At 37.7% G+C, this 16888-nt stretch overlaps 1 protein-coding gene across 1 annotated transcript; it reads left to right on the top strand.

Moving 5' to 3' along the window:
* The first annotated feature begins 5351 nt into the window (after positions 1 to 5351).
* Positions 5352 to 13993, top strand: LOC121739356 (probable NADH dehydrogenase [ubiquinone] 1 alpha subcomplex subunit 12). The gene is made up of 4 exons (XM_042131766.1): positions 5352 to 5497; positions 7306 to 7431; positions 12306 to 12498; positions 13890 to 13993. The coding sequence occupies exons 1-4, from the start codon at positions 5378 to 5380 to the stop codon at positions 13946 to 13948; spliced, it is 498 nt and encodes a 165-aa protein (XP_041987700.1). The 5' UTR covers positions 5352 to 5377; the 3' UTR covers positions 13949 to 13993.
* The last annotated feature ends 2895 nt before the right edge of the window (positions 13994 to 16888 follow it).

Below are 16888 nucleotides of genomic sequence, written 5' to 3'. Positions count from 1 at the left end.
TTCCGTCGGCGGGATTCGAACCCGCGACCTCCGGCTTGAGCTACCAACGCGCTCATTACTGAGCCACAGAGGTCGTCAAAGTTCTGTGTCCCTAACATTGAGTTCACTGTGAAAGTAGCAGCGCTGAAATAGCAGCTTTTTTAATTTTTTAAATTTGCTAATTCATGATGATGGAGGGTTTCTCATCGAAACATAATCATCATCAATCATACTTAAAGGTAATTCTTTCAGCGCTGCTGCCTTTAGGCTCAACTTACACTGGGACAGCATCTCTATTGCTCTATTATTTAAGTACAAACTTATTTTATGAATATATGGAAGCGTTGAAGAGCGAATGCGTGCGTTGACTGAATTTGAAATTTGTAGGTAAAAAATATGACGCGTCGCGACGCTTCGATTCTGCCCCAGTGTGAGTTGAGCCTTATAACAGTGAACTCTAGAATATTATATTGGACTAAAGTATCTAATATTTTGTTTTGTTACAACTGGTATTATATTATCTATTAGCAAAAGAAATTCAATTTTTTTGTTTTACAACGCAGAAACTGTGTTGCTCATGGACTCATGTTGGCCGTTCTTGCCCCCACTTTAATTACACTCGAATGTTTTTTTCGTGATTAGGCTGTGAATATTGTGTAAACGGCGATCGTTATATTAAATTATTATGTTGCTTTTCCTTACCATTGTTTTACTTATTTAATATCCTGCTTTAAATTTATTGGCCCTAAAATTCGCATCCAGAGCAAAAGATCTTGGTCCTACGGAACTTTAGCAAAGTATATGGTAACATCAGCGTGCATAGGGTCATCACAAATTCTTTATAATTTCTTATACGACATTTACACTCAGCCCTGTTGGACAGGGAAGTGGGGAGGGAAGTGGGCAGCGTGAATATGTAAATAGGTGACTCGCGCTGCCACTGCTCATGCCGCTGCCATTGCCCGGCGCTCCCTCGAGTGTCGGTTTTTCGGGTGGAAGTCAAATGGGACGTTTACACTCAGCCCTTGCCACTGCCCCTGCCGCTGTCGGAAATATTGCCTCAAATACTTCTACGGCATTATAGAGGCGAGTGGGTGGTCACACTCAGCCCTCATACTCTTTTACGTAACGACTCGCAACGATAGCGGATATCGAAACTGTTGCGGCGACAGCATTATGTCTGCTGAGTATATATATAACTATATGCATATTTTAAAAAGAAATCAAAACAGATCGAATCGAAGACGCCGTCGTCGTAGTAAAAGGAAATTGTGGATGAGGGAAATTCATAGAAATAGAACACCGTAACTACCTATTACTACAAATTCTACATGTTAAGATCATTATTTTAAATTGGCGCATGGACCAGTCACAAAAAATTAAATTAAAAATTAACTATGCTTCATTTCTAAAAAAGACGGCACTGGCGGCAAGTGCGCGAGAGAGCTGAATGTGAACACTCACTCGCGCTCGCGCTGCCCGTCCTTTGACTTCCGCCCGAAAAACCGACACTCGAGGGAGCGCCGGGCAATGGCAGCGGCATGAGCAGTGGCAGCGCGAGTCACCTATTTACACACTCACGCTGCCCACTTCCCTCCCCACTTCCCTGTCCAACAGGGCTGAGTGAAATACGACATTTACACTCAGCCCTGTTGGACAGGGAAGTGGGGAGGGAAGTGGGCAGCGTGAATACGACTCGCGCTGCCACTGCTCATGCCGCTGCCATTGCCCGGCGCTCCCTCGAGTGTCGGTTTTTCGGGCGGAAGTCAAATGGGACGTTTACACTCAGCCCTTGCCACTGCTCCTGCCGCTGTCGGAAATATTGCCTTAAATACTTCTGCGGCATTATAGAGGCGAGTGGGTGGTCACACTCAGCCCTCATACTCTTTTACGTAACGACTCGCAACGATGGCGGATATCGAAACTGTTGCGACGACAGCATTATGTCTGGCGTCTGCTGAGTATATAATATAACTGTATGCATATTTTAAAAAGAAATCAAAACAGGGGCCTTACTCCCGAAACTGATATCGATTTCGATTTTCGATTTCAACAGTTTTTGACACTTTAGACATGCTTTAGACTCAATGAGTTTCTAAAATACTAGAGTAGCAGTTACGTTAGTAACATAGAATATCATTGCTTTAGACATCTAAAATAGCGCACGATCGTGCTGCGGATCGATTTGAAACTAATCAACCTCAATGGATTTTGCTATTCCTGACGTCGGTTTTCTGTGAGAACGTGGTATTTTTCGTGGTATTTGGCTGGTCGAGCCGGCCCATTCGTGCCGAAGCATGGCTCCCCCACGTATATTAAGTAAGGTGCGTTGGACGGACCATTATTTTCCAAATAAAAACTAACTTTTGATGTCGGCATGCAGGGATACAAATTTTACAAATACTAGAATATGTATACTTATGACAATGTTAAGTGTAACTACAAAGTCTACAAAAGAGAATTTACATATTTGTTTAATGTCAAGATGTTTCTTAACGAAAATAACCATTTTAAACCCACTAAAGTAGAAAATGGGCACATCTATCTAAAGTTTCTAAAGAAATGTATTTTTATGGTATGACGAATAAACACAAACATTACATAATCTATACATATCTATACATATAAATAAAATTGGAGTGTATGTTTGTAATTTTAAAATAACCGTTTTTTACTAGGTACATGCATATGAATATTTATACGGTACTTACACCAAAATAATAGTTTTTAGAATTTTTGTCTGTCTGTATGTCTGTCTGTTTGTTCCGGCTAATCTCCGAAATAGCTGGAGCGATTTTGACGGGACTTTTATTGGCAGATAGCTGATGTAATAAGGAGTAACTTAGGCTACTTTTTAACCGACTTCCAAAAAGGAGGAGGTTATATTTTACTTTTTTCATATTTGTTAGCGGACTATCCATCTTTGTTATTATACTATGTTGACGCGGACGAAGTCGCGGGCAACAGCTAGTATGTCATATTTTTCGTAACCTTCTAATAATTTTAAATAACAATACAACTAGGGATTGCAATCCGGATGCTTCGAAATCCGAAAAATGCGTATATTCCGGATTTTTGGGCCTCTTAAAAATCCGGATTTTTATTTTTCAAAATCCGGATTTTCGGTTTTTTCGAATAGTAGATAAAATTATGAAAAGTAAGCTTTTACGTAATATAAAATTAATTTAAATGTATCCTGTAATATCTGACATACAAATTCACATTTGTTTAAAGGCGCTATCACAACTTTGCGTGGTATGTACCAAAGTCAGAATTTCGTATGTGGGCGATTCCATTATCGCGGGTGCAACATTTTGACGCACTTAAAGCGTCCTACTGACAAAATAAAACACATTTATTAATAAATTATCTTTTGAAGGGATACATTTTAACAAGTTCAATCATAAATTATAAATGAAAACTAAAATTAAATCTAAGAAAAGCCACAAAACATGTTTGAAGTACTATCGCGGGTGCAACCAAATTGGTCCTCTACTAAGAACTCGGACGAGTTCATTTGAGAATACTGCTAATTGTGGAACTTTTAGTACCTAATTTAGTAACCCATATTTCAAAAGTGTATAAGACAAAGAAATGATTTAACTAGATACATTAATTTAAGTAATTAGTACTAGGAATTATTAACAATTTTCACGATCGCGGGTGCAACATCAGAATATCGCGGGCGCAACGAGTCTAAAGAAATTTAATTTATTCATAAGTCTGCGACTAATTTCTACATTTTTGATATGCAATACACAATATTATTAGTAAATTGTAATAATATTATTTAAAATTTTATTATTTTTTAATTATCAGTAGGACGGGCAGCGCGAGCGCGAGTGAGCGTTTAAATTCAGCTTTCTCGTTTACTTGCCGCCAGCGTTTTGAACGAGAAGCACGTGCGACAAAATCCACAAAAAAGTCACCGCCTACGATACCGCCGCCAACTGAATGAAGTAACGAGAAAATCATAAAGTTTTTGGAACTTTATGAAACAGAATGGCGCGCGGCGGGGCTAAAATGGTCGCTTTGAAGAATCATGACATGAATCATAATATGATTCATTTTTCTAAAAATTTTTGTACTGATTTGACATTTTGTCAGTTTGACAGTTTTGACAATTCATTTGCTGAATTGATTGAGAGGAATGGCTAAATGTGACCATTTTTGCCCCGCGGATAATATGGGATCCGTGTGATAAAAATGAATGAATTTCCCTCATCCGCAATTTCCTTTTACTACGACGACGGCGTTTTCGATCTGTTTTGATTTCTTTTTAAAATATGCATATCTATATTATATAAAACTCAAAGATGGCTGACTGACTGATTGACATAGTGATCTATCAACGCGCAGCCCAAAACCACTGGACGGATCGGGCTGAAATTTGGCATGCAGGTAGATGTTATAACGTAGGCATTCGCTAAGAAAGGATTTTGATAAATTCCAACCCCAAGGGGTTCAAATAGGGGATGAAAGTTTGTATATAATAATTAATAATACTTCTTAACGCGAGCGAAGCCGCGGGCAAAAGCTCGTAGTTATATAATATATAGTCTCTATATATACTCAGCAGACATAATGCTGTCGCCGCAACAGTTTCGATATCCGTCATCGTTGCGAGTCGTTACGTCAAAGAGTATGAGGGCTGCCGCAGAAGTATTTGAGGCAATATTTCCGACAGCGGCAGGAGCAGTGGCAAGGGCTGAGTGTAAACGTCCCATAAATGTCGTATTATGGGTCGTTTACATTCAGCCCTGTGACCTGTCGGACAGGGAAGTGGGCAGCGCGAGAATGTATAGTGAATAGTCACTCGCGCTGCCACTCGTCATGCCGGCTGCCGCTGCCTGACGCAAGTACTGAGTCGATCCTCCATGATCGACTCACGGGCCACGGCGCGGGCGTCTCTCTTGCCTTTTGGGAACCCCTGATGTAGAGGGCTGAGTGTAAATTCTACATACACTGTAAACGCTCATACGCGTCGTTACTTCCCGCAGAAGTATTCAGGGCAATATTGCCGGCAGCGCGAGCAGCAGTGGCAGTGGCTGAATCTAAACGTCCCATTAAATATTAAAGTTGTGTACAGAGCGTACGACCCTATTCCAATAGTGGACGCCTTGTATATCAGAACTGGGAAAAACGATACGAAAGTTACAGCGAAAGAGTTATAAAAAATATACTTGCATTGGTCTGAGATAAATTGGATAAAGTTTGGATAAAGTAATACGTTATTGTATAACAATTCGATCTCGGAATACATCGTGCATCGGTCCGATGTAAACTGAGATCGGACCGATATCAGCACATCTGTCGTTGAGACTGTCAAATTATTTTCAATCAAAATTACAATGTCATAATAATATCGCGTAAAGAAAATTCTTAAACAAATACAATCATGAGTAAATTATTAAAATTGATTCCGTACGAGAAATGGCGGTTTGCGCTTGATATCGTGAAGCACAATGGAGGAATCATAAAGTCACTGGAGAAAATGTGGCGTATGGATACGTTGAAAGTAAGTTCTACGTACCGTAGTCCGTAGGTAAGTTTTGTTCTAAACAGTACTTAGCTACTTATCGACTTTGTGCTGGACTGGATAAAACAAAGTTGCAATCAACATAATATAGGATAGAACATGCCGATGAATGGCCGGGTGGGTTGCACCAACTTACTTTAACTATAACTTTATGAACTGTCAAATCCCTAGTAAAAGTCCTTAATGGACGCCATATTTGATGATAACCTTAACCGTTTCCGTGCGGATGTCACCGATAGGCATCATGGGTAGCTTTTCTGTATGGCGGGTGACGCCCGAGAGGAGATAAAATGTTTACCTGTAAAACTATGATGAAATTACATTTTTCAGAGGTTTCCCCTCAATGAAAGTGGCTTTATTTGTCACGTATTTTACGTGTACAGTGTTAGTTTTAGGATATTGCATAAAAACTTATACTTCAGGAGTCCTAAACATTTTATAAATATATAACGCCAACACCAGCAAAATCTCACATCAACATAATTCATTCTTATAACTAACTAGCAGCCCGCTCCTGCTTCGCACGGGTATGAAACTAACATTTCTAAAGTTGGTGGTGTTATTAACCCGGCGAGAGTGTGGTAAGATGGTAGTCTTAGAGTCTACCCACTAAAAAATTGTAGGTGCTCCGCTTTCACTCCACTGTCGAGTAAAAGAGTTTTCAATGCGAACTACCCTGCCAAAATGAACCTTTATTCAAATGGATGTATTTGGATAACGTGGATAATCCAAATACATCCATTTGAATAAACGCCAAAAAATTTATCTACTTTTTATAGCATTTTATAAACAAATAAACGTTGTTTAAGTGGTAGTTTTTGAATGAAATATCTAAATTCAACAAATCAAATCAAAAAAGGAAATGATGTATTCTACGAATAATAAAAACTAAGGAAACGTAACTCCTGTACTTCAACTGTTTTAAATTTGGTTCCTTTTCACACACTAAAATATGACAATAGCTATGAAACACTAACGCTCAAATTTACGAAAAAAAGCCGTTTACAATAATTATTGTCACTTGTATAATTACACAAAATTATGCATGTATTCGGGTCTCTTTTTGCATAAAGTATGCATGTATTCTGGTTTCTTTTTGTAGCTCGCGGAACAATTTTTTTGACGCAGTTACTCTTTCTTAGTTTTTATTATTCGTAGAATACATCATTTCCTTTTTTGATTTGATTTGTTGAATTCAGATATTTCATTCAAAAACTACCACTTAAACAACGTCTATTTGTTTAGAAAATGCTATAAAAAGTAGATACATTTTTTGGCGTTATACTTATATGACTAGCATGTAATATCCCGTTCTACAATAAAACGAAAAAAAATTGATCAATATAGCCAAAGGTTTACAACACCTGATAAAAATAAGTTACTTACCTTCCATTTTTGTTTGCACACGTAAATAATCACTTTTAAATACTTGAAATGAACTATAATTCCGTTCACGTTCGCTTTTGGGTCGCTACTAAAAGAAAAACAATTGGAAACAGACGAAACAGCAATAAATTACAATCCCTGGCGGGTGGCGCCTGAGAGGAGATATCAAAGTTCCTGGCGGTAGGCGCCTCAGAGGAGATACGAAATATTTGTTCGCAGCCAGGCGCGTGAAATTGCCAAAAATGACACCGCACTGAATCGGTTAACCTTAACTATAACTACGCCTCTGGTGCAACCCACCCTTAATCATTGAAATCCATAATTACCTATAGCCTATAAAGGGAATATTAAGCAAAGGTCATTTCGGTATGGATCTAATAACAAATATTTATACACTCTAGATCGGAGCCTACAAAGGCACTGATAGCTTCGGCAACAAATACTTCGAGAACCCCTACTACATGGTGGGACGGAGCCGATGGGTCGAGTACAACCCCGCTGTCAAGTGGCACTATGACGCCTCGCAGGTACAGAGCTGGCCAGCTGGGACTTATGATCCGGAATCCTAAACGCTTTTTTTTACCGACTTCCAAAAAGGAGGAGGTTTTACGTTCGGTTGTATGTATCTTTTTTTTTAATAAAATAAGGGGGCTAACGAGCAAACGGGTCACCTAATGGAAAGCAACTTTCGTCGCCCATGAACACTCGCAACATTAGAAGAGCTGCAGGTACGTTGCCGGCCTTTTAAGACGCTCTGTTTTTGAAGGTTTGCAAGTCGTATGGGTCCGGATATTTCCGGACTGCTGGTGACAGTTCGTTCCAAAGTAAGAGTAGACGTTGGGGAAAATTCGAAGCATTAAAAAATCACCGGTCAATAAAATACCTAATACCCTGATGTACTTAATAACATCCTCTTTCTTAAAGTCGCGTCGGTTAAAATTTATATTTGATCGAAAAGCATTATTGCTTTTATAACACTACTGAGTTGGAAATAGAAGTGCCGAGTGTCTCTCTCTCAAATCTGATCAGACCAAGTTAAAAGAAATAGAGAATTACCTATAATTTTCTCGGCGTTTAGGATTGACGTGCTTGGGAATAAAACGGCGCGTTTATTTCATTATCAGAGGAATTGATACTTACTTTGCACATGGCGTCAACAGATCATGGCTGACATAGCCCGACCAAATGACTAAGGGCCTACACGTACCAACAACCACACCACAACAACACCACGTGTTCGGGCGTATATTTTGTATTGTAAATGAACTGGACCATTCACACGTACCAAATTTTGCAGTCGTTGTCGACCGACCACATCGCAACCACATCGCAACCACGGCCGACCACATCGCAACCACAACGTTGCGTCGATGGCGTCGTTGCAATGACAGTGCGCGCACACCGCCCGCGCTCTTCCCTCTTCCCACCTCCGTTTCATTGACTTTCGTACGTAACCACAATAATCATCGCAACCACTGGTGACAGCACAACCACGTCGGCGTTTTGTCGGTACCACAACGCATCTACAAAAATCTGCAGCGACACCATTTACACGTAAACACTGCTCGACGACATTTTGTCGTTTCGATGTGGTATGGTTGTAAATTGTGATACGTATGGGTTGGCCCTAAGGTTCACCAACTGGCAACTGCCTATGAATCCATAGCTCTGATGAGTGATGGTACATTGGTAACAGCTGCGAAGGGTATTAATTAAACCAAATTAGCAGAGCCCTTAATCCATATTCTATAGGTGTATAGGATAGCGTATAACAATATATTAGTAATTAGAATAATCCACTTGAAAGCACTATAGGGTGATATAATTATAGATAGTGGGTATCATAGCTGGGTACCGTTAATCAAAAAGGTAACTTCGTTAATCGTTAATCCGCTACAAAAAAAAGTTATCTTCGTTAAAAGTTAAAGCGTTACATTTCGGAAGTATTAACGCAAGTTAACGTTAATCGTTAATCCGTTTGTATAAAATTGCATTGTTATAATATCGTTGCGTTAGTGAACTTATAAAACCTGTTGGTTTAGGTTCTGGAAGTTAACAGGTTAGAAACAAAACAAAATATTCGTATTATTCAAATGTGTAATTTAATATTCGGGCATAAGGTGCATATTTGAAATTTCCCTTTATGAACATTAACATGTTGAAGTTCTCGTCGGTACCTAAGCGAGGCTCGTTTTGGTGTTAAAATGTTTTTACCCGTATATAATACCTTATTAAATCGAGATAAAAATGTGCAAGGTGAGAATATTTAAAGTATATTAGCGTTCTCTGCGGAAAAACAAAGAGAAAAACCCACCTTTTGAACGTAATTATGTTTAGAAAATTTTGTACTGCGTCTACTCTTTCTTGACAGACTGAACTGTCTGAACCTGTTTTTCGCGCCACGCCGCGGTACTGTGCGGTAGATAGTAGCCATTGGATTAACGATTAACGGACTTCTACATATTAACGGAAGTTAACATTTTCTAAATTTAACTTAAAAGTTAATCCGTTAATCAAAATGTTAACTTCGTTAATAAACGATTAACGGATTAACGAGTTAATGCCCAGCTATGGTGGGTATACATATAATATTATGAAGTTAGTTGCATCTCAAAGTTTAAGCCCCATCTCCCTACTATGCAGTAGATAGTAAATACAACGTCAAAGCTGCGTTGAGAGTTTGAGACATAATAGAGTAAATCCTATTATTTCAGTCCCCCCTTCATTAGTAGGTATTTCTATAAAGATCAATAGTTGCCGTCTGCTTCTGTTAAGTAGCCTTTCCACTGTGGCGCATGGAGTAACTTGTTTGCGTGATTTTTAGGGTTCCGTACCCAAAGGGTAAAAACGGGTCCCTATTACTAAGACTTCAACTTCAATGTCTGTCTGTCTTCAGGCTGTATCTCAAGAACCGCTATAGCTAGATTTTTGAAATTATGTGTACCTGTTGCCGCTATAACAACAAATACTAAAAACAAAATAAATTCAATATTTAAGGGGGGCTCCCATACAACAAACGTCATTTTTTTGCTATTTTTTGCTCAATATCAATAATGGCAAATAGGTAGGCACTTGAAATGTTCGCAAAATACTCAGTTATATTTATATTTAAATAATTAATAATAAAATTGAAATTAATTAAACATTTAAGGGTTTTCCATTCCCATACAAAAAACACAATTTTTTGCAACTTTCGATTTATAACGTTACGGAACCCTTCATGCGCGAGTCCAACTCGCACTTTTTATTTAATTGATTTTAATGATTTTTTATTTAAATAATATATTATATTATATATTTTCACACCACGTTAGTCTTGCCCCGTGCTACCTGAAGGACTTGTTACGGCACTTACGGGTAGCAGACAATAATTATAGGAATATAATAATAAAGGATAAGTATAATAATAATAAAGGAATATATTTAATGCTTTTATATCTAAGTACTGATAATATATTATTTGATTTTGTCCTGCGAAATTTGAAAAGCGTTCTTTGTGCCTACAGCGGGGCTAAAATGGTCGCTTTGAAGAATCATGATAATATGAATCAAATATGATTCATTTTTCTAAAATCGCAAAATGCAACTCTACTTGCAATTCATTTCTGTATTTTTGTACTGATTTGACATATTTTGTCAGTTTGACAGTTTTGACAATTCATTTGCTGAATTGCTAAATGTGACCATTTTAGCCCCGCAGACTGATGTTAAGTTACAACTGACATCATAGTGTTTTTTTACTTTAACCATAACAAAATGTCAAATCAACTGTCAAATTCCATAGTAAAAGTCCATAATGGACGCCATATTTGACGATAACCTTAACCTTAACTATATTTACGCCTCTGGTGCAACCCACCCTTAGACGTGTTTAACTTTGTAGAATATGTATTTGTTACTGTGGATTATTAATGTGGAGTCTGGACTCTGGACCGATTTTGATTTTGTGTTTTTAATGTTTATGGGGTAGATGTGAAAGTTGGCCAACATTCATTTTTATACCCGAAATAACGTAGATAAGTGGCAAAATACAGTTTGCTATGTCAGCACTCAGCTATATTAGTATACCGTAGGTTTAGTATACCTAGTAAATTAATTACTAAAACTAGAGATCGCCCAATGGTTGAAATTCGACCTTAGTTAGAACTCTTGTCTCTGGGACTCAGCTGATCTCAGACTGGCCGTGTAAGCATTGTCTAATAGTATTATAAAAATAAAAAATTCAATAAAAAAATATATAATCCATTTTCAACATAGAGTATAAATTAGCAAGCTATAGAGCGCGCGCATCGCTCGTTCCCCGTTGTGCCGATCGTAAGCAGAAGTTCTATAGATACTTGTCAAACGTATAACGCAAGTCTAGTGATATTCCATTCGCCATCGTTTGACGCTTATAGGAAAATATGTTCACACTCGTGCTTACAGTTCATACCTTGTTAGAAGCACTCTATAGCTTGCTATAATGTATACTCTATGATTTTCAATTTGTCACCTTGTTGTCAACAGACTTCAACCATAAATAAAAGAGTATAATTCGTATGTATAGGCTTGTCACTCAAAAATCTGTCATTTTTCCTAGTATGTGTGTTGTAATGTTTTATTTGTTAAAAATATATATGATAAAAGCATAATTTCAAAATAATATTGGCTCGATGCACTCCTTCACCATATAAACTATAATTGTGCAAAATTTCATTCACCTACGTTTCCCCATTTTTCGTCAAAAGGGATACGAAGTTTTTGGCTCACGTATTAATATTATTTTAATAAAATCATGGTATTGATATTGAATCATGATTCATGATCTACAGTGGAATAGGGCCTTTATAGTTTATATCTCCCTGCTCTGTCAGACAAAGCCATCGGAATTGGTAAGTTTCCGTTGAAAAGCGTGGGTATACAAAACAACTGTATAGAATAATATTATCTTTATAGCTCTACAGTATTGTATTCGTTAGAACTTAGAAATCAAGAAATATGTATTTATATTACATACTTTATTTACAAGTTGGTACTTGATAGTACAAACAACGATAGCTGTAATAATACCTAGCTATAGTATCTAAAGATAGGTATTTGGTACCCGTGGGTATTACTTACCATATCAGACTAATTTAAGCATCATCATTATTATTATTTACATCATTATTGATAATCCTGAAATCATGTAGTTTGATTCAAACATTTTAATCTACACAAGTCAATAGTGATTCATTATTAAAGTATCAATTTGCTTATCAATTTTTTGGAAGTTTGTGCCTTCAGCTTGGCCAATGTTTGGCCAAGCTGTCCAAACTCCAATCTATTTGTCACGTGCGTCAGGCCTTAATAATGTGTCTGCTTACCAAGCGTGCGCGGCTTCAGCCTTTTGTAGCCAAACTCGTTTACCGTGTTTACGCAGGTCACTCCAGAATGGTTCGGCTGGCTTCATTACAAGACAGACAAGATTCCAGAAGCAGATTGTCCGAGGGTGAATCTGATGAAGGACGTCTGGGCGAAGCAGTGGTTGCTGCCCCATGAGGAGAACCTCACTGGTACCAACCGGGCATACTACCCGTACAGTACCACGAAGCCACATATTCATCTTTGGGACGGTTGGTTGCTTTAAGCTTATCGCACAATTTTGTCGTCGCCGTACGCGTCGAACGGAACTATATTATCTAGAGTCAAGACATAATTCAAGGCCAAATTATTATCGAATTTTGTTGTGTGAAATGTGTGAATCTTCAAAATATTAAAAAAAAAATCACTATCATATTCTATATTCTATCGTTTAGTAACATTCATAATATTATGAGTCTTCGATAGATGGCTCTGCACAGGTGTTTGTGGGCAATTTAAAAGCTCGTAAGCCAAATAGCATTTTGCTCAAATATAATAATAAACCGTGTTGCTTACAAATAAAATAAAATAAACTTAAGATTTTAATTTATAAAAAATAAAGTTTTAATCTTTTTCCAAATAAATTATACAGGCTGTTATAAAACGTGTAACGTTGGTGGAAGTCCGTTTGAGGTAGACCGGCCGGTCGTGGAGGGAGTCCTGTGTTAGACAGATCCGGGACATCCCTCCTTATACGGCTGAAAGCAAACCGCAGGTGGTTTTTGTGGGTAAGAGTCCCACATACCCCCGGGGTGCTTCAGCCAACTGAGGCACATCCCCAACCCGGGGCACCCATGATGGGTTTCCCCTGCGCATAAAAAAAGGGTGTGTAAAGAGTACCGTATATCGAGTTCGTTGTGAAAGTAATAGAGCTGAAAGAGCAAATTTTTTATACTTTTGTATGTGAAAATTCCTGACCACTCGGGCGCTTGTCCATATTCTTCTATAATTCATAAAAAAATAGCTCTTTCAGCGCTGCAACTTTCACAGTGAACAGTGAACTCCATCAACGCGCTGCCCAAACCAATGGACGACCGGGCTGGGTATGCAGGTAGATGATAACATTCTTTTATTTTATTCATTCTTAACGGATGCCTCCTTCATAAGACTTAGGCATCCGTTAAGAAAGGATTTTGATAAATTCTACCCCCAAGGGTTTTAAATAGGGGATGAAATTATGTATGAAACTTTGTCAATTTTAAACCGATCGGGCTGAAGACTTTGCATGCATTATAAAGCTATGACGTAGGCATCCCCTAATTTTGATAAATTCCACCCCTAAGGGGAAAAAATAGGGGATGAAAGATTGTATAATATAATACTTCTTAACGCGAGCGAAGCCGCGGGCAAAAGTTAGTGTATGAATAAAACCGAGTGCATAAGAACAGTATAATTATGATATTATTATGTGTTTATTAAGAACAACACAGATAATAGTTAATAATAGTTAATAAGTACATATTTTCCAATAATAGTCCGGATAATGGGGAATCCGGATAACTAAGAACTGGATAATTGAGTTTCTATTCTAAGTAGGCAGTAGACAGTTATAGTTACTATGACTACTTAGTAATATACTTAACTACCCTACTTTTTTTTTCAGGGCGCAATACCAGCAATCGATGTGGATGCTTCTCTAAAAATTCTATTTTGTCGAAATGAAATGGAATAATAATAATAATTTTCTACCTCAAAAAGACTTAAATTTGTTAGTAATTATAGAGAATTTTAATAAAAACACTGTAATCATAAAATATTTTATTTTTGCCATAGTTTTAGTGTCTAAACACACTAGGCCGAAAATACGCGGCCGAAGTTCGGCATGATTACGTCTGCAATGCCGTGCCGAAATTACGTCGCGTAGAGCATTGCTGATGTAATCATGCCGAACTTCGGCCTCGTAACTTCGGCATGGTGTGTTTAGACCATAAAGTTAATATACCTAGCGGAATATAGAAACAAAGGCCTGAGCAAGAGAGATGTCACTATCAGTAAACTACTGCATGGTAAAAAGAGACTTGTGATACATGACAGCAACACTCTTGTTTTGACGTCCATTTCTGCACTGCCGCTGTGCCGCACGTTGACAGTTCTCATAGAAATCATGTTCAATCATGCTTGTGTAAGTGTATACGTACACATATTTTTCACACAGGCGAAACCAATTTCGGTTTCGTTTGACAGCTCGAGATTGTTGCTCTATTCCGCTAGGTATATTAACTTTATGGTTAAGACACGGAGTTAAAAATATAACATTGCAATAATTGTTATAATCAAACTGACAAACTGAAATTCAAAGAGCAAAGAAGTAATTATACCTATTCTTCATTTCCTAATTTAGGTATAGTCCAAATATCAAAATTATATATTCAAATATTTATATTCATATTCATATCCTTTATTTCCTAGAAATTGATTACAATGAAAATAGATATATGAAAATAGATGAAACCAAATTCGTTTATAGTGCTGAAACCGTGCACTTTTCCAGGATAAAAAGTATCCTATGTCCTTATCCGGGGCTCAAAGTATCTCCGTAAAAAATAACATCAAAATCGGTTCAGCGGTTTCCGCGTGAAGAGGTAATCAGACAGACGTTTTCGCATTTATGGTACTATAGTCAAAATATTTAAAGGTGACACCAGCGATCGTTGACCTTTTTAGTCTAGGAGCTATATGAAAAATGCTCGCAAATCGCAATGTATTCTGTTAACGAAAAAAATTGAGCTCACTATTAAGGGCCTTCCCTACATAGATTCCGTAATTTACCGTAATTAAAGCCTTATAAACTCAGAATTTGAAAGCTACAAAGTTATAATAAAAATACAGCAATAATCTTCAGTATATCAACATTCCTTTCTCCGTTTTAAATTTTGTAATTTTGTTTATTATACTCAAGATATCAGCTTCCAAAGTAAAACCAATTTATCAAAATTCAAGCATACATTAGCATCTCCTTAGGATTTACCATTATAAGTTTATGGGATTTACAAATTACTTTTATTTGAAACACACGCCAATAGATCGGCAACATCATATACTACATATTCCCCGTTTTAAATTTTTTTAGGACAATTTTGAACTAAGTTAAGTAAAAAATAGGGTTTTGGTGCGATCTCGGCAACGCGGCAAATGTATGGCCAAGGTCGTTTGCTCGGGGGACGGCCTTAAATAGATTCATCAGAAAACCTCTTGGTAACTCTCAGAATGATAATCATGAACTATTTATTAGTTCGAAGCTACGGTTCGAAGTCATAACTACATACTCAGTTGACATATAGTATGCAAAATACGATACGCCCTTAGCCATAGACTTAATATATGCCCTTAGCAGAGTAGAATAGAGGAAAATAATACTTTGGATAAAGAGTAGACAGGTAGCTATGTCTGTTAGGGACTTAGGGTTGATTCAGACCGCATCGCGACGCGTAGATGCATTTCTAAATTTGTATGGATTTGACAGATTTCAATTGCGTCAGACGTCTTGCGAATCTGTCAAATCCATAATAATCTCTCTGGTCTGAATCAACCCTAAGTGTCACCGCAACTAAATCGTATAGTATACTGTTAGCTGTGGCGGCTTATGAGAGCTCGTGCATCCAACTAAAAGTTGTACAATTTAGTTGGATGCAATGTACGAGCACTCGTAAGCCGCCATAGCTAACTATCATACTATACGATTTAGTTTGTCAACTTGAAATAGTAAGTCTGCGGTGACACTAATTGTGGTATGGTTAATTTGTCTTGTGGCTTGGACCTTATAAACCTAATTATTTTTGAGGTCAACTGGACATGTTCTATTTTAATTGTCAATTTTTTTAGCAGTCGGCGCAAGATATGTAGTCAATAACCCTTTCGGCACCTGCCACTCGGCTGGAGAACAGGTGCGTTAGTGTGCCAAGGTGGCTGTTATGACTTATGTGTCTATCTGATGACACTACGCATGCCCACAACGCAACGAACTTGTTGATTATAATATTATTATCGATGTTTAGAATTCTCAAGGTAAAGCTTGTCGAAGGGTAGGTTTTCGAGGATGTGCCAGACAAATTGATTGAGTTTGCAGAGAGCTATGTCATTTTGTCGGGTTATGTAAAGTAAATTTTGGTCTCGACTGGACATAACTCATAACGCGGCTAAATTACGTAACTTGAAACGTCGTCAACTGCTTATGAATCAATTTCCCGGATAGTACCTACCCTGTACCATCGAAGGAATTCATTCTTATAGGCCGTTGTATTGGGAGTTGGGACCCACGTTGTTTGGTCGAATTATGTCATTTTAAATTTAAAATTAGTCATGAACATAAAGTTAATATACCTTGCGGAATAGAGAAACAAAGGCCTGAGCAAGAGAGATGTCACTATCAGTAACACTGCGTGGTAAAAAGAGACATGTGATACATGACAGCAGCACTCTTTTTTTGACGTCCAGTCGGCACGTGCCGCACGTTGACAATTTAATCTCATAGAAATCATGTTCAATCATGCTTGTGTAAGTGTATACGTACACATATTTTTACACACAGATGAAACCAATTTCGGTTTCGTTTGACAGCTCGAGATTGTTGCTCTATTCCGTTAGGTATATTAACTTTATGGT

Source organism: Aricia agestis, chromosome Z (genome assembly GCF_905147365.1).
Source record: "Aricia agestis chromosome Z, ilAriAges1.1, whole genome shotgun sequence".
Taxonomy (NCBI): domain Eukaryota; kingdom Metazoa; phylum Arthropoda; class Insecta; order Lepidoptera; family Lycaenidae; genus Aricia; species Aricia agestis.
The sequence above is the reverse complement of the archived record's forward strand: the minus strand, read 5'-3'. Positions and strand labels throughout refer to the sequence as shown.

Excerpts from the sequence above, each read along its gene's own strand:
- LOC121739356 (XM_042131766.1), top strand. The coding sequence starts at position 5,378 with ATGAGTAAATTATTAAAATTGATTCCGTACGAGAAATGGCGGTTTGCG. Across the intron at positions 5,498-7,305 it reads GGCGTATGGATACGTTGAAA|ATCGGAGCCTACAAAGGCAC; the intron begins GTAAGTTCTACG and ends TATACACTCTAG. Across the intron at positions 7,432-12,305 it reads GGCACTATGACGCCTCGCAG|GTCACTCCAGAATGGTTCGG; the intron begins GTACAGAGCTGG and ends GTGTTTACGCAG.